The sequence below is a fragment of the Triturus cristatus genome, chromosome 11 (genome assembly GCF_964204655.1).
Source record: "Triturus cristatus chromosome 11, aTriCri1.1, whole genome shotgun sequence".
Classification (NCBI taxonomy): domain Eukaryota; kingdom Metazoa; phylum Chordata; class Amphibia; order Caudata; family Salamandridae; genus Triturus; species Triturus cristatus.
This window is the reverse complement of record NC_140594.1, coordinates 174,197,639-174,222,332: the sequence shown is the minus strand read 5'-3', so window position 1 is coordinate 174,222,332 and position 24,694 is coordinate 174,197,639. Positions and strand designations below refer to the sequence as shown.

At 41.6% G+C, this 24,694-nt stretch overlaps 1 protein-coding gene across 1 annotated transcript in view; it reads right to left on the bottom strand.

Moving 5' to 3' along the window:
• Positions 1–24,694, bottom strand: part of RAD9B (RAD9 checkpoint clamp component B) — a gene marked incomplete at its 5' end in the record, with an annotated part of 711,521 nt that overhangs the window by 144,138 nt on the left and 542,689 nt on the right. Inside the window, one exon of the mRNA XM_085632854.1 lies at positions 15,207–15,320. Coding sequence (XP_085488980.1) covers positions 15,207–15,320 — 114 coding nt within the window. The remainder of the gene's footprint in view (positions 1–15,206; positions 15,321–24,694) is intronic.

The window sequence follows — 24,694 nt, the reverse complement described above, 5'->3', positions numbered from 1 at the left end:
GCATTATTGCTGGGGCCTCTGAGGCTCTGACTCGGTTCAGGTGACTGTGGACATTCGCCAGTAAAAGCAACATTGTTTTTTATTCCTCATTTCTGTTAGTAAATCCGAGAATAAAAACCGGCCTAGCAGACTATAAAACAAGCCCACAAAAAACGGCCCTCAGACTGAACGGTGAGAGGGCAGGCGGTCAGCCCTTCAGCCACACCCTGTTTGCTCCAACAGCCATTGTGACCCTGGCCTCAAACTACTAGTTGGCTGTGATTGTTGATTTTAACTTTACATGGTTGACAAGTGGCATCCGTCCCATGCGTGTCACCAACATCCAATTGTTTTTCAGAGGACACGGGAGAGCATATTGCATTCTGGGTGTTGTAGTGCCTGAACAGCCAAGCAAATTGCTATTCATTGTCTAAAACCTGTGCCTTGTTGAGGATGTCACATATTACATTGAGCTACTTGGCAGCATTGTGTTCATGTTTACTGTGGGCATTTTAACAACCCCCACTACAAAGGCTCCAACCCCATCGCAAAATAAAGTGTGTTTTGGCAATTGTGAATGGTTGCTGGAATTATTGCTGTCCCTGTTTGGTAAACACAATTTGATGTGTTTTGTGTACCTAAGAAGCACACAAAACAGGGGCTCATGAACCAGCAGGAACTGCCGTCTATGGACAGGAAGGCTGCACGGGCCCTACCGTTACTGCTGGTGGCACTTCCCTCACCGTGCAAATCACAGGATGATGATGTACATTTACAGAAATATTGACACACCTTTATCATATTTATCCCGCAATGGCTTTCATGGATTTGATTTCTTGTGAGCAGTGCCATCCAAGTAAAAGTAAGTATGTCAGACACTTTAGAGTAGACGGGGGTTAAAATAAATTAGGCAAGGTCCTGCCCTTCCGGCAGCCTTGGAGCATTTGCACTGCACACAGTACCCCGCCCCACACCGGTGGCATGATTGCTGGGGCCTCTGAGGCTCTGACTCGGTTCAGGTGATCGGCACCACGCGCCAGATAAAGCAGCATTGTTTTTTATTACTCACTGCGGTTACTGCTGGTGGCACTGCCTTATTAAGAAGCCTGCTGCAGGTTGAAAATGCCCGCCTCCACGTTGTGCTAACTGCTGTGCTGGTTACTTGTGCAGTGCGTGTGTGCCGGGGTGTGGTCAACCGTCCCTGGAATGAAAAAAAGTTACGCACGGCACGCTGGCCCAGCCCTCTACCCCTATAGTAGAGCCAAATACAGCCCAATCTTAGGCCCGCCCACCAGCAACACTGAAAGTAAATTGATTTGTAATCGCAACATGGAGATGGCATTATTATCAGGCTCGCTCGCTACGCACTGCATAGCAATACTCTTATTCACCTTGGGACTCTGGAGACTGTCTGTTAGAGAGGGAAGTGAACAATACCGTAAATCAATAATATTTAATGTACTCTTTGACACATGACGTGCAGACTGCAGTGCAGTCGTCATGTTGATGAAAGTTGGCAGTGGCAGTGTAGACCCGGCCCTGATAAAAAGGTGCCGGTGCTAAGCACCGGAAAGCACCGGCACAAATTAAGCACTGCAGCATAGGTACAAAATCGGCCCTGTAACAAAATCGGCCGAAAACCGGCCCTGGCAAAGAGCTCGGCGGCACCCCCAAGCGGGAGGGGGGGGGGGAGGGGGCGGCCGAGCACTTTGCCAGGGCCAGTTTTGGTTCCCAGTCCGGCCCTGTCCAAGGACCATACAGCAGCTTCTTCCTTGGCTGATCCTGACTCTCATCCCACCAGGCCGACAGCTAGAGCTGGTGCTATTGCTGGAGCAGAGTTTTCATTTAGAAAATTCAGGGCCTTTTGAAGCTCTGGCATGTCTATGTGTTTTATTAATTTATTAATAATTAACAATTAATTATTTGTCTTGTGTAAGTGTGTTTTTATTAATCAATCTGTTTGTCTTAACATAAGAGAAAGTTACACGAGGGTTAGCATGTGTGTGCTGTTTCTGTTTTAATAATAACGTGCAAGTTTTCATGTTTAAACGTTGCTGTGTGCTGTTTATTTTTTAGCACAAAAACGCTTGTCGAATTAATGCTCTTTATGTCGCAAAGCTAGATAAATACATACACATAAGTGTATTAGTGGGGTTAACACTGTTTAATCATTATGCTGTGGTAACGTTTATTTTGTCTCTTTAATTAAGATGGTCTATTGTGGCCTATGGAGGCCTGTACAAGAGGTAGCAGAATTTTTGAAATCTGGTGGCTGTGGCATATTCTGTGATGTGACAAGAGAGACCTCTGCTGGAAGTCGGCTAACCATGGACCTTGCTATGAAATTTTCCATGAGGACATTAGCAGTTTGGAGGATCTCCAAAAGAAATGGAACGTCCTTGGTGATCTCAGTAAAACAAAGGAGCCTTGGAGAAAGTTTGTGAACTGTGGCTCGATTGCCGAGGAGAGACGGAACTTATTAAATACATTGTAGTCTTTGGTTCCTGTTCCGTAGTTCTATATTTTGTGAACTTTCCTGAGCAAAGATTTTCAGATGTAGCAATGATACATTCCTTCCTTCTCGCTTTGCTTAGTGATTCAGCGGATGCTGAATAATTTTATGTGTGTTTCCATTGTAATTTTCACTATAAGAATGTTAGCTTAGGGAGGGCTTTGCCACTTGTCATTTTGCCTTGCTGCGTGAATCTACGTTGCTGAGGATCGATGCTGAGGACTTTGTCTTGAGAGACATTACCGAGAGACTTGTCCTGACCCGTTCTGACACTTAGTTAGAATAGGTAATTATGAGAAATGATTTACTCTGATTGATTTACTTTTGACTAATTTTAGATAAAGCAATATAATTTTAAACATGGTGTTGTATATTCTTTCTTGTCAATTATTGGGTTTATATTTTTGATCATTATTGTATATGTTGTATAGATTGTACTAAGATAGTCACTAAACCAGGTCTTATCGACCTCGATATAGATGCTGGGTGATCAGGAGGTTTTCTTCCCACAGGTTTATTGCTGGTAGAGTTTTTGAAAGTATGTTAGTGAAATGGGCCCTAGCGTATGATGAATGTATGTACGTGTAACTGTGATATTACTCTATCCGTGGTAGTGGGAATATTTTAGATACCCAGATCTCTATCAATTTCCTGGTAGCAGAGGATGGTTTAGATGGCTATCTTGATCTGATAAGATTGCTTGTACATTTGCTTATTGATTATTGATTTTTGGTTAATGTTGGTATATGTACTAATACTATATGTTGGATTTGTAATGTTGAGTTATATGTAGTGCTTCTGGAATTTGGAAGCTGGTAGCAGTTTCGTAGTAGAGCAGAGGGAAGTATATGCTGCTCTCGGGAAAGACGGAATTGTAAGGAATAACGTGTGACAATTGAAGTTGCGCGTCACATTGTCTGGGTTCGGAATCAGTGACATTATTGTATGTTACTATTAGAATATATTTCTGGTAAATAAGGAGTGTGTATGATAGTGAAGGTTATCTGTGAAACTCTGGTCTTAAGTCCCAGGGATCTGTAAAGATTTCCGTTAAAGCTTATCGCGGGAGGAGTAATAGGTATTCTCTGAGCTTGTTTGAGGAACTGGGCAGAGGTAAGCTGCTTAGTTGATGTATGTTATAATTCTGTAGTAGGACAGATTGTTCTCGGGAAGCAGGATTCTGTGTGTTTGTACTACATTTTTCTTGTATGAATGTGCGTGGATGCATATACATTTATTGACTGTAAGACTCTTTGGATAAGTCCTGGAGGAAACAGTTAGGAGATGTATGAAAGTTGTTGATTCTTGAGAAATAGACTCTCTTTTACTATTCTGTGGTTAGCGAAGCAGACAATGGAGATGTTTTTATGTTGTAACTAATAGATTTGTAGAATTTGTAATACGAAGTCTACTGAGGAGATTTTGTAAAGGAGGGGTAGACGAGTGACAGGAGACAGGAGACAAGCGACTGCAGCGACTGCAGCGACTGTTGACGTCAGAAAGACCGCGCTCTGATTGGATAGTGGATCAGAATAGGGTTCGCGCTAGGATTGGTGCGTTAGTGTGAGTCGCGCAGGGATTGGAAGAGCTGTTTAGTGACGTAGACGCTCCAGGATTGGTGCGTTGGTGTGAGTCGCGCTGCTATTGGTTGAAAATTTGTATTGTATAATTATAATACGGAAAAAGAGTAGAGTTTTGGTAAGCGCTAAAATGTATTACCAAGAAGAGAAAAAGAAAAAGACATTCTTTGGAAAAGTTAAAAAGTGGTTTACCAAGGATAAAGAGGTTAAAACAAGAGAGGGTGAGTTGCTACCTCCAGCGAAAACACCTGCATCCTTCATGGCTGCAAGATATGGGTTACACACTTGTATATGGTTGGAGAATTGGGTTAGGTATACTAAAGAAGATGGTGTTTTAGCATTTCCAGAACATGGTTCATTTAATCTGGCCGTGTTGAGAAATCTACGGGAAAAGATGTTATGTCTTGACCCTAAGCCAAGACCTACACAGTTTGAGGCTTTAGTGGAATGGGAAGAAGAAGTACATAATCGAGAAGGACAAAGATCTGGAGGTCAGTACAGACACATGTTTGGGAGAAGATATGATCGTGAGACTCATCATGATCGAATGAAAAGGTGGCGAGATGCTAGTATGACAGAAGGGTTATATCCAATGAGAACAGTTGAAGTTTCTGCTCCTTCTGCAGAAAAGGTTCCTGAGTCAGATATGAGAAGATATGGAGAATATGAGGATGAGATCTTGAATGGCATGATTTACAAGAGACCACCTCCATATAGACCAGAACCAGATGAGAGTACACCAGTTGTTTCTCCGATAAGAGATACAGTTTGTTCTATTGGGACAGGAAAAGTGACACCTGAAGCAAGAGGTAGTAATCGAGGTAGTGATGAAAATGCTAGACAATTAGCCAGAACTACAACAGAGCTGACTGAGAAAATTAGGGAATTAACGAAAAATCTGGAAGCTGTTACGGTGCCTGTAACTATAGGCCCGGTTATTCCTGTGTTTGATAAACAGAGGACAGTTGAAAATGGACTGGTGGTGCCATATGTTGGGAATAATTTGACAAGTTCAGTTGGTCCTTCAGGAGACTCGAGTAAAAGAACAGAAAGAAGTAGTGACCTGAGACGATCTAGACATGACATATGGATGCTAGTGAGCCTAGTTGTTCAGGGATGCCGATTTTAGAGCCGCAAAAGAGAGTGGTTCCAGTGAGAAAAACTGCTCAAATAACAGTTGATGATTTGAATGATTGGATGAAAGTTCTTCAGAAAAAGGATAAAGACTCACAAGCCATTGATGTGGCTAAATTGCGTGTAGAATTAGAAGAGCTTGTTACAGGAACAGTTCCAACAGAAATCCTGAAGAGTCATCATGATGGTGAGCTGATGTTTATGTGCAAAAGCATAACATGGAGAGCAAGACATACACATGACAGGTTAAGAACAATAGCAAATGAGTTAGGAGTTGACATTGATAAAGTGAAGGCTTTACAAAAAACCTACAGGATGGACTTTACAGAAAAGGACATAGAAAATTTGAATGCTTCTGGTAGAACAGGACAGATTAAAGAAATGGTGGCTTTATTGCGAAGATGGGGTGATGTAGAAAAGTGGAAGGATAGGTGGTACAAGAAAAGAGAGGAATCTGAAGATAGAACGACTTATTCAGCATTTCCAGTGAGAGAGAAGGAGAAACCAGTGAGTAACTATCCCATGAGAGAAATACCTGGAGGAGGATATGTACATGTTCCATGGACCAGACAGGATATTTTATCATTTACGAATGATTTCCCTCGATTGAGAGAAAAGCCCGTCGAGTGGTATAGGCAGGTAGATAGGTTTGTGAAATTGTCAAAGGTGCTGTGGGTTGATCTGAATAGTCTGTTTGATATAATTGTTCCAGCAGACTTGTGGACTGAGTGTAAAATAGTTGTGAGTTGGCCTACTGAGGAATACCCAAGAGATCCGAGAACAGGGGCACCAGATCCAGAAGTAATGAGAAAGTACGATCAGGTGATGGTATACCTGAAGAGTAAAGTTCCTCCAAAAGAGACAGACTGGGTTAAAATAGATCGAACACAACAAGAAGCAAAAGAATCAGTTCATGCTTTTTACGAAAGGCTGATACTGGCGTTTAAACAATTCAGTGGAGATGAACACCTGGGTGACAAAGATTTGAGTCATTTTGTATACAGGTTTGTATATGGCCTAAGACCTGAAATAAGTGAGAGAATTCGTGAACACACAGTGGATTGGCAGAGTAAAAAAGTAGATGAGATTTTGAGACATGCAAAATACTTCAGTGATGAAATTGAAGCAAAACAAAGAAAGCTGAAAGAGAAAGCAATGTGGGCACAAGTGAAAGTTGCGGAAAGACAAGAAGCACAGTTAGTAGAACAAGCGAATAATCCAGGAAATAATGTGGGGAATAGGCCTAGATTTGCAGGAAAAGGAAAGGGGAGTCTTTAGGAAGCCAAAAAGAAGTTCCCATGTCACAACTGTGGCCAACTGGGACATTGGAGGTCTGAATGTCCTAATCCACCATTAGTGAATAATGATAAATCTTTAAATCAACAGGTGCAGGATGAAGGGAATAATCAACAGCAACAGCAGAAAGTTGTGAGGCAGCAGAATCAGGAGCCAAAACCGCCCTTGCCGCAAAATAGAGGGGTACAAAAATATAATCAGGACTCGGGATTCTACAATGATGAGCAGGTAAACAAACAAAAACGTACTAACAAAGTACAACAGTACCTGTTAAAGAGTGAAGGGAGTGAGTCTGAGGGTGATTATTGACGGTGCCGAAGAGAGGAGGAAGAGTGCATACTTGGTGCAACTCTAGAAATAGACCAGACAGGACCATTTGTGGATGGAAAAATAAATGAGGAGAGTGTTACTTTTTTAGTAGACACAGGTGCGACAAGATCAACTGTCAGGTCAACAGATGTTAAAAATCTTCCTCTCTCGGATGAAACAGTCCAAGTAGTTGGTGTAGCCAATACACAGATCAGAACACGTCTTACTGAACCAGTAAGAGTACAGATAGGGAAATTTTCAAACATGCACAGATTTATTGTCTGTGACACGAGTCCAGTGAACCTGTTAGGTAGGGACTTGTTGTGCAAGATGAACTGCACAATTTTTTGTACACCGGATGGAATAGCTTTTGAGACACCAGATGAGGATGTTTTGTACCGAATGACTCTAGAAAATAGGGAAAATGAGTTAATTGGTGCATTTGCTGTGTTTGATCCGGAGGATTTGCCTCAAGAACTAAGAGACACAGTGAAAAGGGCAGTGTGGGATTTCACAGGAGAGGATGTGGGATTGATGAATAATGTAGATCCAGTGAAAATTGCAGTGAAAGAGGGAATAACATATCCTAACATTCCTCAGTACAAAATGACACCAGAAATAATTGAAGGGATAACTCCTATAATTGAGAAAATGATTCAGCAAGGAGTCCTGAGAGAATTATTGAGCAGTCCATGTAATTCACCGATAATGGGACTGAAAAAGCCCAATGGGAAGTTTAGAATTGTGCAGGATTTGAGGAAAATTAATCAAATTGTGGTGGCATGTTGTCCTATTGTGCCAAATCCATCAGTGATTCTGTATCAAATTCCACATGATGCTGAGTGGTATACAGTGATTGATTTGTGTCATGCGTTCTTTTCAATTCCATTGCATCATGATAGCCAGCCGATTTTTGCATTTAGGTTTGGCCAGCGTATTTTAGCATGGTGTCGTATCCCACAGGGATATACGGAGAGTCCTTCGATATTCAATCAGTTATTGAAGAAATCGTTGGAAAGTTTGATCATGCCCGAGAGTTCAGTGCTAGTACAATATATTGATGACCTATTGGTGGCATCAAAGACACGTGAAGCTTGTGAAGTGGATACCATAGCTTTACTGAATCATCTGGCAGATGGAGGGTTAAAGGTATCTCCAGCCAAATTGCAATTTTGCAAGAAAGAAGTGCATTATCTTGGACACAATATTGAAAAAGGTCTGAGAAAAGTGACAAATGACAGGATCAGAATAATCAGAGAAATGAAAGCTCCAAAAACCCAGAGGGAAGTGAGAATGTTCCTGGGTATGGTGGGATATTGTCGTCAGTGGATAATTAATTTTTCACTGATTGCGAAGCCACTGATTAAATTGACAAAAAGTGAAATGACAGATCCATTGAATCTGGATGCAGAACAATTGGCAGCATTTGAAGAGCTCAAAAATAGAATGTGTGAGGCTCCAGCTTTGGGTATGCCTGATTATGAGAAAGAGTTTGAATTGTACTGCAGTGAGAGGAATGGATGTGCACTTTCAGTGTTAATTCAGAAGCATGGATTACTGAGAAGACCTATTGCGTACTTCTCATCGACACTTGACACTGTAGCCGTGGGGTTACCAGGTTGTCTGAAAGCTGTGGCTGCAACATGCAGAAGCCTAGAACAAAGTGAGGGAATCATAATGGGATATCCTGTAAGGGTATTCGTACCTCACAATGTGGCAATTCTTTTGACAAGAAGCAGAACTCAGTACATGTCACATAGTCGATTGACCAAATATGAAAAAGTGATTCTGGGAGCATCAAATGTGACTCTTGAGAGATGTGTGAATGTGAATCCAGCGACACTCTTGCCGGATATTGAAAACGTAGGTGTGAAAATGGAAGATGATCATGATTGTTTGGATGTGCTTGAGTACTGTACAAAACCAAGACCAGACATAAGGGATATTCCCTTACCTGAAAATGACCATGTGTTGTTTGTGGATGGATCATGCCTAAGAAATGATAATGGTGTGTTATGTGCAGCATATGCAGTGTGCAAAGTTTCAGAGGTCATGGAAGCGTCACCATTGAAAGGAGTGAAATCTGCGCAAGTTGCTGAGTTGGTGGCATTGACAAAAGCTTGTGAAATTGGGAAAGATTTGAGAACGACTGTGATGACTGATAGTCAGTATGGATTTGGAGTGGTGCATGACTTTGGCCAACTTTGGCTACAAAGAGGTTTCTTGACGTCAGGTGGAACTCCAATAAAGAATGCTGAAATGATTGGCAAATTGCTTGAGGCGATACAGCTGCCTAAAGAATTGGCAGTTGTAAAATGTGCTGCCCATGGTCCAGGAGATGATTTTATCACGGTTGGAAACCGTTACGCCAACGATGTGGCGCAGTATTGTGCTAAGACAAATCAGTCAATTAATCGGGATAGAATGGAGGAAATGTCTTTTCTTTCTGTGATGTTTACTAATGTCTTAGAAACTTGGGATGAAGTGAAGCAGTTACAAGATGAGGCAGGAAAGGAAGAGAAAGAAGATTGGATTAAAGCAGGGTGTGCTCCAAGAGAAACAGACCATGTTTGGGTCTACAGAGATGGCAGACCAGTAATGCCAAACTCTATCTTGTCGTCAATGGCAAGGATGTATCATGGCCAGGGACATTTGGGGAGGGATGCGATGGTAAGGTCCTTTAAACAAACCTGGTACAATGCAAAGTTCAGGACAATTGCAGAGAGCATCTGTCAAAGGTGTTTAATTTGTCAGCAATTTAACACTGGGAAAAAGACAGTGGTGAGTCTAGGGACAATAGGCAGAGAAGGAGGTCCTTTTACAAGAATGCAGATTGATTTCATTGAAATGCCCCAAGTAAACAGACTAAGGTATGTTCTAGTGGTAGTCTGTTTGTTTTCAAGGTGGGTGGAAGCTTACCCGACTAGAAGAAATGATGGATTAACAGTGGCAAAATTACTGTTGAGGGGGTTGATTCCTAGGTACGGGTTTCCAGTTACAGTTGAGTCTGACAGAGGTAGTCACTTTCAAAATGAACTCATAGGTTTGATTTGTGAAGCATTGAAAATACAGCAGAAGCTACATTGTGCATACCGACCAGAGGCTTCTGGTGTGGTTGAGCAGATCAATGGCACAATCAAGAATAGAATTGGAAAGATGTGTTTAGCCACTGGCATGAAATGGCCAGATGTTTTGCCTCTAGTTCTGATGACTATGAGATCTACTCCAGATAGAACTACAGGTTTGAGCCCGCATGAGATAATCATGGGACGTGCAATGCGCCATGCATTCGTGCCTGTGAATAAGTTGGTGACAATAACTGATGACTTGATTTTGGATTACTGTAAAGGCCTGGCTGACGCAGTCCATTCTGTGTTTCACCAGGTTGGAGAAGAAGCTACCACACTTGAGAAGAAGCAAGCCCATGATCTGAGTCCAGGAGACTGGGTGAGGATTAAAGTTCACAGAAGAAGAAATTGCTTGATTCCAAGGTGGGGAAGGCCAAGACAAGTTATTCTGACTACGACGACTGCAGTAAAGTGTGCTGGAGTGAAGCACTGGGTACATGCAAGTCATACTCTGAGAGTTCCAAATCCAAAAGAAGGGACTGGTGAAGAGTATTTTGAAGAGTCGGATTCTAGTGATGGTGAAGATGCTGAAGATACGGAATCAGTGAGAAAAGAAGCAGAGAGAGCTTCAAGAGATTCACTGCGAGTATCAGAGAGAGGATCGGATTCTGTAAAAGAGCCTGAAGTTTCGAGTAGCAGTGGAGGAAAAAGAAAAGAAAAAAGAAATCACACAGAGATTACTCCTGAATCAGAAGAGGAGGAGATTGAAGAACCACTTGAGATTATACTTGAAGAAGCAGGGTCAGAAGAAGATAGAGAGGGACAGATTGCGGAAGACCCCCGAGGAGGTGTAGGGAACATTCATGAGGAGCTAGGTGAAGGGACAAGTAGACAGCAAGAAGATTGCGTGTCGGAGACCCGAGGAGGGAGAGAAGTAGGGAAGTCTCAAATAGTGGTGGGAAAATCTGTGGAGAAAAAGAAAACTGCTGTGAAACGAAAGCAAAAGGCACTTGAGACAGAATTGGATGATGAAAATGAACAAACAGAAGGTCGAGTTCTGAGAAAGAGAACTTGGATTGAAGAAAAGAATAAGAAAGAAGTAAGGCCGAAACCGAAAAAGGTTGTGAAAGGAGATCGATGGCCTAACAACGGAGTTAAAAGACTGAGATACAGGATAATAAGAGCGAATACATCAAAAGCTGAACAAGTGAATGAAGTATCAAGTCAAACTTCAAAAGCTGAAGAAGAAGAATCAAAGAGATCAAAAGAACCAGTAGAAATAAAAAGAGTAAGAAGACCCAACCAAAAGTACAGATCACCGGAATGGTCTTATGTGACACTGTCTGAAGAAGGAAAAGAAGAAACAGTGACTCGAGATAATCCGGAAGTGGTCTTGAGAAAAGTGGTTGAGGAAGATACTGGTGAAATCCTGAAAGTACTCTTGACTGACATTGGAGAAGAGTCAGAGGCTGGGGATTGTGATACTGGAGATCTAATACAGTTTGATGTTGAAGAAATTGGAGTGAAAAATGATGAATATCCAAACTGAGTAAAAAGGATTCACTTGGACTGAGTGAACGAAGAGGTCTTTGGAGAAACTGAAAAGTTTGGAACAGACGTTGAAGAATTTGAGAGTTCTAATTTCAGTAGTGGAGTAGTAGAGGTTAAAGCAGAATAAAAAAAATGGCTAACATAGAGAATAATCAAAATAGATGTGCCTTCTTTAAAAGGTGGTGTAGGATGTGCTGCTGCTGTACTGGATTATTAATGCTTCTATGGGGTGTTTTAATTTTATTAGTTACTTTCAAAGTAGAATTTGAGATGAACACAGAGAATGTGACTAATGTAGAGAAGAATTTACAGAAAGTAGTTCCAATTAGAATGAGTAACACTTACATACACAAAGATAGGTCGATTAATAATTTTTCTAGTAATGTTTTTTCAAAGTTATTATATGAATATGTGAAGACAATGGAAGTAAGGGATTGCTATATTTGCATGCAATTACCTGCATCCGTTTCAGAGGGTGTTACTTATCACCATTTGCCAGCTACATATGGTATTTCTTGTAGTATTTTAAGTAGTGTGTTTTATTTGTTAGGGAAAATAGATTATAAGATGTCTAACAGAGATAGTATTTTTGGGCACTTGCCAATGAACAAAGAGCTGAATCCAGCTAAAGAAGCTAACACTTTTGGTGAGATTTTTATTGAAGAAGAAGGATTAACATTAGATTACATTTTTAAGAATAATTTAACTTGTAGTTTGAAAGAAGAGGAGATAGCTTTCCTGGATATGGTAGAAGAAAGGAGATTGAACATGAATGAGAAAGTAGGGAAATATAAAGTGAGTGAGACAATTTGGGACATTGAGATGGGAAAAGAGTTGAAAAATGGGGTTAGTCCAACATTAGCTTTGGATACACCGCAGAAGGGTAAACTTTGCATTACCAAAAGGAAATCCCAATATGATACATATTTTGTTGGAACTAGTGAGTGCCATGATACATACTTCATTGCAACAGGTTGGGGTTTCAGAGGTGGAGAAGATACAGTTTTTCCAGGAGTGTACTATGTTTGTGGGAACAAGGCTTATTACAAGTTGCCTGACCATTGGTATGGCACGTGTTATGTGGGCCTAGTTTTTCCTAAGATTTTTCATACAGATAAAATAAAAGATGTAGAAGATATTAACTTATTAACACGTTTTAAGAGAGAAACTTGGTCTGAAATTGTGGGTGACATTTTTGTGGTTTTGATTCCAGCAGTGGGAATTTCGTTAAATGCTTATGGAATTCGGAAACTGTCCACAGTGGTTGATCGCTTATCGACAAATACCGCAGGAGGGTTTCTTTTGGTGAATACGGAATTAAGTGCCGTACGTGCCATGTCTATGCAAAATCGACTTGCCCTTGATATTCTATTGGCCAAGGAGGGTGGAGTCTGTGGAATGCTGAAAGTTCAACATTGTTGCACTTACATTCCTAATGAAAGTAAAGACCTGAAGGTCTATATCAAAAATATTACTGATTTGCATGAAGAATTAGTACCACTTGAAGTTGGGAGTTTGTGGACTAAAATAGCTAATAAGATGATAGCTGTTAAGGATTTTATTGCAAAAATAGGTAGTACTATTATAGGTAGAATATTGTTTCCTCTGTCTTGTATAATTGTTGCTTTGTTGATACTGAGATTGGTGTGTGTGTGTTGTAAAAACAGGGGAGGGAAAAAGAAAGTGAATAAAGAAAAGAAAACCAAAAGGTTGAAAAGAGAACCACAAGAAATTGAATTGGAAGAATTGAGGGAGAGTGTTTATTTGCAGACAAAGAGGGATGATGAAAGAGTGACTGGTGTGTAATGTTGTGTAAGGGGAAAAGACATTTCTGATTTTTCCTAAAATGGGACTAAATTTTCACAATTTTTTTTTTTTGGGTTTATTTGGTGATAAAATCACCAAAGGGGGGATTGCTGGAGCAGAGTTTTCATTTAGAAAATTCAGGGCCTTTTGAAGCTCTGGCATGTCTATGTGTTTTATTAATTTATTAATAATTAACAATTAATTATTTGTCTTGTGTAAGTGTGTTTTTATTAATCAATCTGTTTGTCTTAACATAAGAGAAAGTTACACGAGGGTTAGCATGTGTGTGCTGTTTCTGTTTTAATAATAACGTGCAAGTTTTCATGTTTAAACGTTGCTGTGTGCTGTTTATTTTTTAGCACAAAAACGCTTGTCGAATTAATGCTCTTTATGTCCCAAAGCTAGATAAATACATACACATAAGGGTATTAGTGGGGTTAACACTGTTTAATCATTATGCTGTGGTAACGTTTATTTTGTCTCTTTAATTAAGATGGTCTATTGTGGCCTATGGAGGCCTGTACAAGAGGTAGCAGAATTTTTGAAATCTGGTGGCTGTGGCATATTCTGTGATGTGACAAGAGAGACCTCTGCTGGAAGTCGGCTAACCATGGACCTTGCTATGAAATTTTCCATGAGGACATTAGCAGTTTGGAGGATCTCCAAAAGAAATGGAACGTCCTTGGTGATCTCAGTAAAACAAAGGAGCCTTGGAGAAAGTTTGTGAACTGTGGCTCGATTGCCGAGGAGAGACGGAACTTATTAAATACATTGTAGTCTTTGGTTCCTGTTCCGTAGTTTTATATTTTGTGAACTTTCCTGAGCGAAGATTTTCAGATGTAGCAATGATACATTCCTTCCTTCTCGCTTTGCTTAGTGATTCAGCGGATGCTGAATAATTTTATGTGTGTTTCCATTGTAATTTTCACTATAAGAATGTTAGCTTAGGGAGGGCTTTGCCACTTGCCATTTTGCCTTGCTGCGTGAATCTACGTTGCTGAGGATCGATGCTGAGGACTTTGTCTTGAGAGACATTACCGAGAGACTTGTCCTGACCCGTTCTGACACTTAGTTAGAATAGGTAATTATGAGAAATGATTTACTCTGATTGATTTACTTTTGACTAATTTTAGATAAAGCAATATAATTTTAAACATGGTGTTGTATATTCTTTCTTGTCAATTATTGGGTTTATATTTTTGATCATTATTGTATATGTTGTATAGATTGTACTAAGATAGTCACTAAACCAGGTCTTATCGACCTCGAGATAGATACTGGGTGATCAGGAGGTTTTCTTCCCACAGGTTTATTGCTGGTAGAGTTTTTGAATGTATGTTAGTGAAATGGGCCCTAGCGTATGATGAATGTATGTGCGTGTAACTGTGATATTACTCTATCCGTGGTAGTGGGAATATTTTAGATACCCAGATCTCTATCACTAGTTAAATCAACTCACCCTGGTAGATGTCCACCCAGCCCTAATTGCCACAGTGCTTTGGTGAAAGCTTGTCAACCTCCTGCCATTCATGCAAGTCCCTCTCACCTGTCATGCACCAGAGGTCTATTCTACCTCATGCGCACCATCTTGGTTATCTCATTAGTCTTGGTCGGGACTCCTCTTTACCACCATATTATTAAATGGGATTTCCACACTTCTCGAAGGGTACAGGAGCCTCCCCTCCAGTTAGTGCAGCGCCATGCCCTGTCCCGTGAATCTCCCAGCCCTGTGGACAGCACCAGGAAGAAGTCAAGATGGGTCAGTTCGGGAGGTCAAGAGAGAGTGGCCATTTAATGTGTGCCTCATTTCCTTATTCCTTTCATTACATTTTAACCCTATACGTAATATGGTTTACAGACTTCATGACATTATAACCGTCAGAGCCATTACATCACTAAACCTTAGGGTTCCCAGCCATAACAAATCAATACCAAAAATGTTAGAAGGTATATGAATGCAAAGCACAATACCTGCGTGAGAGAACCTGCGATCTTTGTGAAAGGGCCGTCGACTCTGCATCCGCTAAGGTGGCCAAAACAAAGTTGGCTTCGAACACCATATCTTCAACACTGAAGGAAACTGGCCTAAACATGTGTAAACAGAAATAATCCATCAGCATTTTATTTTGTACCTGACAATTTTGCTTCTTTAATTCTTATATGGTGTCAGCTTCTCTCACTTACAAAGAACCCGACAGTGGGCCCACTTCACAGTCATTTTCGCACTCAAGTTGAAATCAGACACACAAATTGATTCATTTAGCAATGTGAGTTATTGTTTGATATGCACAATATTCACACAAAAGTTAATTTACACTCGCAAATAGACTTACTCACATGTAAAGTTACACTATTGTGGTACACTTGAATGCAGGAGTAAATATCACAGGGGGTGGAGTTACAGGGCGTGAATGCCTTAAAAAGCAATTGAACACACAAATTTAGCGTTTTATGTGTGGTTTTAAGGCATTTTTACTTCTATCATGGGTATTGGTAAGTCTCAATCCAAGGTGCAAATAGTGTGGAAACACAATCAAAACTGGTGTTGGTCTACAGGAAGGTGTTTCTTCACAGGGAAAACAGCTTCACCATGTGAAAAGAAGAAAGAAGATTACACCTACAAAATTTACTCATGCACACTCCTGAAAAGCTGTGACCCACGTAGCTTCGCAGGAATGCTACTGCTGTTTTTTTGAGAATAAAAAAAGAAACCGAACCTTCACTCTAAACAAAGAAGTAATTGTCTGATTTAATTGTTTGTGAGTTGGCCCTTTATGCAGACCATACATTAAGAAACTTTCAGAATTTGTTAGACATTTTGTGAACTGGACGTTAACATATTTACAGGAATAAAGTAACAACAAACCTACATCTAGTCCATCTTCCTCGCCAGTCTTTGGCTGAGGGTGATCCACTCATGAAGATTAGCATGGTAAAAATATGTCAACCTACTTCTAAAAAGAGAGATTCCCTGACCCTACAAATATGACAATCTGCTTCACCTGAAAATAGAGATTCCATAACAGTGCCTGTTACTGTCTGCTGCGCCAGCCCACTCACTTTACGAAGCTCAGAAACACAAAATCGGAGGCATGCTGCAAATCTTGCAACAGCTCCATTGACTGCAAAGCAGCTTCAACCTTTAGTGGAAGCCATAGTCAATATCATCCGTCACAAGAATTTTCCCAAGGAACTTGCTTCCCAGGGTCAAGTTAATGTTTTATTGTCTGACTGGAGCAGAAGAGGCCACAGATACACTTTTTATGACCTTCAGGATGTAGAAACCTCTGAGAAGTTCATTCGTTAAGAGGTTTTGGAGGAAGTGACGGGACACGTGTGAGAAATCTCGGTCTCTAAGATTTCACCCTCCCATCTGAATTTGTAGCTACTGACCCTCAGGTGGAGAAAACCACATTTTTCAACTCTACTAGCTAACTCCTTCACCACTCTTTGTGAGTATTAGTAATCTTATGCTTGACGGACCGAGCTAAAGGAGACCAAATTCTAAACTAAACTATACCTGCTTTAGGGTTGTGAAACAGATGTCCTGAGAGCTCCCTAAGTGGGTACACAAATCCCTAGCAGGCAGGTCATACAGCAGTGACATCAGAGGGTGCCTTCTTTAGAGAGATGCAAAAACAGCAAGGTGATGGATAGAGTGCTTGACTTAATCTCAGCCACTGGCAATCACTTGGGCTGCATCCCAATCCACCGTTTAGAGCGGAACCAGTCCTGGGTTACTTGTGTTTCGGTTCAGGGAGAACCTGGCTTGGCAGTTTGGCCTGGACTGTTCCAAAGTTGAGCAGGGTCAAGACTGATTTACATATGAGTCCAAACTCAGGTGACAGGGTGTGCAAAATAACAATGGATTGGGATGCGGACCGAGTACCAGTGGCTTAGATTAATTCAAGCATTTCATCCATCACTTTTTTGTATACATTAGTGTGTTACCCTAAGTGGGATGGGTATGACCAGACATGGGCCCCATGCACAATGTGTCACTGGAACCAAGCTGTACCCGGATGATCAGCCCATAACTAGGGCGAAACTGGTCCTGTGTTGCTTGTGTTCCGTTTCAGTGAGGACCTGGCTTGGCGGTTCGGGCTGGACTGTTCCAATTTGAACAGGGTCAAGACTGATTCGCATATAACTGGGTCCAAATTGAGGTGACATGGTGTGCAAAATAACAATGGATTGGGATGTGGCCACAGTAATTACCAGTGCTGAGATTAATTCAAGCATTCCATCCATCACTTTTTTGTATCCTCTAAAGAGGTGGCAGACAAGAGTCTCCTTAAAAGGGCCCTTTCATCGACTTCTGTCTCCTTTCATTGTAAGGTATATGCAGCCTACAATCAACACTCCCTATTGGTGACTTCCAGACATCACAGACTGCTTTAGAGTAAACGGGTCTGTGCCCATTATTAGAGATAATGCGCAAATATCTGCAGTTAGATTCTTCATATGGCCTACAGACAGTGGCGGATGGTGACATTTGAAAGTGGTGAGGCGTAAACCAATTGTCGAACTGCACTGCAGTGAGCGAGACCGAACCACCTACGGGGGTTCGATGGGGTTCTCCCCCCGAAAAAAAATTGAAAAAAGAGTGGGCAAATGGTGCATTTTCAAGCAAATTTGAGAAAGCAGGAAGTTGTCGACCACTCTGAGGTCTGATGACCCCATCCAGTGCCCGGACCAGCCCCTTAACACCCCGCTCCCCATGGGTCCTACTAAGGGGTTCTTAAATGCTAATCTTATCCCTGCAGTGCGGGTCCTCAATGCTGCGCCATGTTTACTTTCTCAAGGGTTTGGCAACCTAAAGCAGTTTCCAAGTAGCATGTGCAGCTAATAAACGATCTTAATAACATTCACCCAGCGGTGCAGATAGTTTTTGTACATACATGTTTTTAAGATACTTTGCTACATAGTCCAAATTTTGTACTGGTTTGCACAAAAAGCCGTGCTGCGTCACACCACTTGCATTTTCTCCTGTCGTAGAAAAATAACGGTGTGGTGACATTTGAGTTTGGGAAACAGAGTTGTTTCATGAGCACTGACATTTCAAAGTTTGCCAGTCAGTGTTTTTGCAGCTTTCACCCCTGTTGGCTTTTCACAACAACCACATACTTAATTCAGTGTAAACGGCTCCTGGACACCCACAATTCAAAGGAAGGTGACAGGAAGGAAAGCACGTCATTCAAGATGGGCGCGTGGACAGCGCTGGCGGCGTAGATTTCCGAGTGTTGTTAGAGCCATTGCCAAAGGTTTAACAACCCCAAGAGGGCCTACCATTAAAGGAGCACCTGTTTCTAAGTTTAAAAAAAAGAACTGTTTGGAAATAGATGGCACACAAATCCAGTATTTGTTGTCATCTAGTAGTCTAGCAGTGGCCCCCAAAACATATAATTTCTGTTTTTGTATCTAACCGGTTTAGTTGGCATTTTATTTAAACTGTACAATTGCTTTGTTTTTGCAACTGCACATTTATAGAGCGCTGCGCGTCTCGTTTCAGTTACCTCAGAGGCCTAGTTGGACGACGCACTAAGCCACAAGTCGACCACAGATCTTTACAGCAGGCCCGTCCCATCAGCGGACTCTTTCTGCAGTAATCTGCAGCTGAATTACAAACTCCATCCAATTGAAACCAATTCAATCTTACATGAATTACGCATGTTCGTTTCCCCACAAATTCGTAATTCAAATCGGACTTAATTCCAAAAAGTGCTAAGCTCATTGTAAGCGATGCCAGAATCCTGCAGTGCTATGAATATGGCCGTCAGCTGCCTTATGACAAACTATTACACGGAAACAGCACAATATAAACGTAGATAAAGGGAGCACTCAAAAGAACACAAAAACCCAGACAACTACCAAAGATCAAAGTTGCCAATTAAAGTGAGAGAGCTCACTAAAAACATGAGTCCGTCCCTTAAATCTCCATATAGAGGAACAGTGTGCTAATGTGACTCTATATAGAGAACAGTGTGCTAATGTGACTCACATTAGCACACTGTTCTCTAATATCTGGCTCCCAGGAGCTACTTTTTCATAACCGTGGGTAATTCAGTGGCAATGGAATATGAACACCAACTGCAAGTTGTCATGTTCTACTTGCCCAGTTCTCCGGTCCTTCCCCAATAATTCCCTCCCGCTGGGTAGCCTGACTCTAGCTCAGACAACTGCACCAGCTTCTCTGGGTCTATTTGGCCGTTGGGCATGTGCACTTCATCAAAGGTTAATGCGCATGTCGCACACAACAGTAGCCTGTTTAACACCTGCAGTGCTCTAACAACTGTGCAAAACCTGTGTGTCAGTGATGTAGTTTAACATTTGAACGACTTTTATGTTTAGTTATTTTAAATCATCAAGTTAATACACAAAAAATAAACTCAAAACACAACAATGAATTATTAAATACTTAAAGAAGCATTCATCTTAATCATTTCACTCCAGGTTAGCGCCACATTAATGTATGTCTCAAAAATAATTAAACTAATCACGTAGTCTAAAATTCGAGTATTTCTCGGTCTCATAATAACACAAATTGAAAAGAGAATTAGTCACAGGAAGCCTCTTTGATTTAACACAGGTACCGTAAGACTGTCCCGATCACTTGCCAGTGGGCCAACTGAAAGGGAGGGTGGCAACTGCCCACTTTGCCCATGCCTTACAACATCTAGTCTCTACTTCAACACACATATAAACCAAGAGGAGTGTAAAAGGGGGCATACTGAATGCATATGCAGTACTTCAGTCCGAATAACTGATAACCAGCTCAGTTAAACCTCCTGCGTTCACTGGCGTAGAGTACTTCAAACAAGCACAATATTATAATAATGGCTAACAGCGACACAATTAAGGTCGAAGAGTATGCAAAAACCAAAAATAGCTTGCGCCGAGTATGCTTGAATGAAGAGATGCTGCTCTAGAGCAGCATTAGCGCGGTTGCGAATCATGTCTACAGTACAAATATTAATTATTTTCACCCACCATAGCCTTTTTTGTTATAAACATTTTAATGATTTTTCAGATAGCAAACATGTGACAGGATACAAATAACACAAGAAACTTAGCGACTATATATAATTAGTCACCTCGGAAGAGGCTGAAACAGCATAGGCTTTAAACGACGAAGGGTCTCCAAATAGCGAGCTGCCTACCTCCCCACCGAGGGTGGACCAGTTTTCATCTTTAGTGTTTGTTGATTTTATTGTTAAAGATCCCACACTTAGCTTGAGGTCATGGACATCTTACCAGGATGTGTGAGTGACTTCAGGGGGCCAGACCTGTCCGCGATCCTTCGGTTTTACCTTCCCCAACAAGCTGTGCCCTCTCCAGTAGGGAGTGTGGGCTCCGAGAGGCGGTGCATTTGTGTCCTTGTAACCTATGCTGCCAGTCTGCCTTCCAGGAAAGGAAGTGCTGAGAGCTGGACGGGCAGTACCTCGAAGGCCTCCCTTCATGGTTGTGCTGATGGTGACTCTGGAAATTTTTTGCCCACTGAACTCTGGACTTTTTGTCCTCTAAATATGCAACTCATTAGGGAATATGCAGATTTTTTACATCATTATGTATCATTACATATAGTTATTCCTTTGCACATATTTTCAAAGTTGTATCATTCTTACGATATTTATTACCTTATTTTACTGAAACAAAAGGGAAGAATGTGCCTCTGCTCCTTGTGAGTGCTAAAGCTGCAGATTCTGTTGAGTACCAGGGATCTCCTGGGTAGGAGTAACGAGGGGGGGGGGGGCGTAAGGAGGGAGGGCAGTCGCGGCTCGTGTCATGGGGGGGGTGTCGCGCGGGGTGGGGTTTTTAAAATAAAATCCTACCTATCCTGAGCAGGTCCGGGTCCGCGCCGCCTCTGGTCCGTTACTTCTGGCGCCTACACACTCACTCACTGGAACAGCCCATCACGACCCCTCTCAGCCAATCCTGGTGCTGGAGCAGCACCAGGATTGGCTTAGAGCAGGCTTACGCTCCGCCCGAATACCCATTAGGAGACCGAGGTTTGAGCCTTGGCTCAACCCTCGCTCTCCTAATGGGCATGCGCCAGCCTTTGGAAACACTAGTGCGCATGACTGGGCACGGTGCAAAAATCGCCCTCCGTCCCCACTCATGCGCACTTGTGTGCTGCTGGCTGCCTGTTGCCCCAGACAATGCCTGCTGTCAGTCAACATGACGCCAGACCACCCACCCCCTTCAGACTCTGAAGGGGGTGGGCGGTCCAACGTCATACTGACTGACAGTTCTCCCTCAGCGTCTCTGAACTTAAGTAAACTGAGAGTTTACTTAAGTTCAGAGACGCCGAGGAAGCTGCAGGCGCGGGGCGCGGGCAACGCCCCAACGCCCCCAATGGACGCACCGCCACTGGTAACAGCGCCCGGGGTGTTTACCCTTTTTGTGAATAATGACTATGGGCCTGATTCTGATGCGGTTAAGAAATCTTCCCGATCTAACCGGTTTGGAAATGGTTCCCGACAGACTCTGATCGGGAGAGTCCGATCGACTGAGTATGATGCATCAGGATGCTTACAGATACGATTTGGTTGGACTCCCATTGACTTCTATGGTAGCCTATGTTCCTAACCGCATCGTAATTAGGCCCTCGGTCGGGAAGAAACGTTCCTGATCCGATTTGGAAGCAGCAAATGCTGTTAGGGGGCCATCCTAACCGCATCATAATCGAGCTCTGGGTGCGAATGCTCTCCTAACCGGATCGGAATCGGGCCCTTAGTCTTGTGTTGTAGCCTACAGTAAGTTCATGTTGAAATCGCCGGTCATTACAAATGAGCAGAGCCTAGTTTGCAGTTATTTGGGCTGTAATTAAGGCCCATAAAATGTCAATTGTTTCTAACTTCTTAGTGGACGTGGGATGTATATAAACATTTATAATCAACAGAGGAAGAACACTAGATGGAGAGCATAGTGATTTCTTCTATTTCTGCACTGAGTTTAGCTGCTACTAGATGGCGAGACCCCCAGCAGGGCAACTCAGCATATGAGTTTTGACTGCCGGTTTACTGAAACCCAGGAATGCCGGAAGTTCCAGAGCCTCTAGCAAGCACGTTTCTTTAGATATTGCCAATTAGTAGGATCTAATGTAGGATAAAAAGTGCTCGTCCTCTATGTTACTTGATAGTCCCTCTAGGTTACATGCACAAATTGGAAAACTTTCCTTTGGGATCCTATTGGCCAGGCGACTGCTCTGCCAATACTTCCGGCGCCTATGTGGATCTGGTAATAGAGCGTCCAGAAGTCAAGCCCAATCAGTTGTGGCGTGGTGAAGTTGACTCTGTGGTCATTTGGCCTCTTCATAGCCGTTTGTGTAGGTGTCTTGACCGCGTGTAGTTGAGACCAAGTGGCTCCGAGCCCCTCTGAGAACTGAAGTTAGCTGGGTTAGCTCGTTGCTATCTAACCCTGTAGTTGGTTTTTGTATGCATCCTTTGTAATTTAATTTTATGACTTTTTATGACTTGTATGTATATTTCCTTTCAGGTATGGCATCATTAAAACATGAAATGCTATTGTATTTGCTCTCCTATTTACTTAGGACATAACACCTTACTTCCATGAATGAGACATAAACATTTTTTTTATTCAGTAAGTTGATTTAATAACGGTCAGTCTATCCGAATCCTTATAGTACTTTCAAATATATGTATCAATAGGCACTGCTGTTGATCTAAACGCTACTAGAAATGACCAGTCTTAAGAAATTGATTATTTGACTATTTTATTGAACAACATTTTTCTCGACTTTTAAAGGTTCGACTGTGCATATAATCACTAAGTGTCATTTTGATGGATACCTAACTAGCGTGTTTACATTATTCTAGATGCACAACTGCACTGTACTGTATATTGAAATATTAAATATTGTCACCAGTGCTTAGTTTGTGTAAAAGAATACGTGCCATGAGCCAGATTTTTCTTAGAAATCCTCTCGGGCTGCTGCTGAATGTCAGAGTTGTGAAATACCAAAGCTCTTTAGTCTGGAGTTTATCCCATGCCTCTTTCTTCCATCAACATACCCTCCCGCCCCTTCACTAATTTTTACAGGTTCTATTTCCTTCTTGCTTTCTCTAGCTGTCTTTGTTTTTCCGTATTTCTCTTCCACCTTTCACTCTGTTCTGAGCCAAAGTATGTTGATTAATAATAGGTCCTGATCCCCAAAAAAGAGCGCTGATGGACTTTACCTGCAACCACAGGCTCAAATTCAGCACTGAGTTTCACGTATTTTAAATTTCACTAACAGTACAAAACCTGTTTGGTTAAACATACATACTTATCTCAGTTTCTACACCACAATTTGCACATATGGATTGAATAGCCTATGGAGTTCCAAGAAGAGTAATAACTGTGCATTTCCCTTGTGGAACTGCTCATATGGCCAGGACCCTACTCATAGGTTTGATGTCTTTACGTATGCGGTCACATTTATCCCTCTCTCTTTCGCACACACACACAAACTATCCCTCCCTCTCCCTGTGCGTATGTGTACAGTAAATGCACATATGACACATGAACATTTTTTAATATTGGTTATTAATCGTCTTTTGAATGGGCTTACCACAAATTGTACACATTAGCAATTTGTTTCCGTGCTGTTCCGTTTTGTATGTGTTGTTTATTTTGTGCATTTTTCCCATTTTGATACTCTATTCTAAGCTAGACTTCTGTAAAGTACCATCTGAAAAATTTGGTCTGGTCTGCGCTATATAAAATGACATAAATATTTACCTGGGACAGACTCAAACTGCAAAACTTAAGAGAAAAGATGGATCAGCCTGTTTGTGAAATCAAACACCCCACAGTTTAAAACAACATGCAAATTGTAGTTTCTATCCAGCCTTATTTGCCTGCAGGAAAGGTGTGTTGTGTTTCAAAAGTAAACATTCCGAGAGGAGCAGCCTGTCTCACAGCGTTAATTAAAAGTATTTACATACAATAGAAAGAAAAGCAGGATGCGAAAATCCAGGAGCATATGTATTTGAGAACTTTACAAGGTAATACGCCTATTCCTTCTGTGTTGCCACCATTCATCTATTAGCACACAGGACAATTTTGATTTAATTTTATCCTCTAATTTCATATATATAAATAGATCTTTAGTGTGTTAACACATGCACAGTTAAGCACACATCCATAGAGATTATTTATGCTGCATCTCTGTTCAACCTGCCTCATTCTGTGGCACCGTGTTAGTGCCAATTGTTAACTCCCCAAGCTTGCGGTAGGTGGTAGAGCAGCGGAACTATTTTAGAAGGGATAAGTGGGCTGTCTTCATTTTTCTCCCGAGCGGATGTTGGAATCTCTTAGAATTTAAGTGCTATAATCAAAGAAACCAAATATAAAACTCTCTTTTTTGCTATCTGTGCTGTAGGAGATTTTCAGCTGTTAAAGTACCATTTTTGTAATCTTCTTAGGAAGGCATTGGACCGAGGAGGAGTTTATTG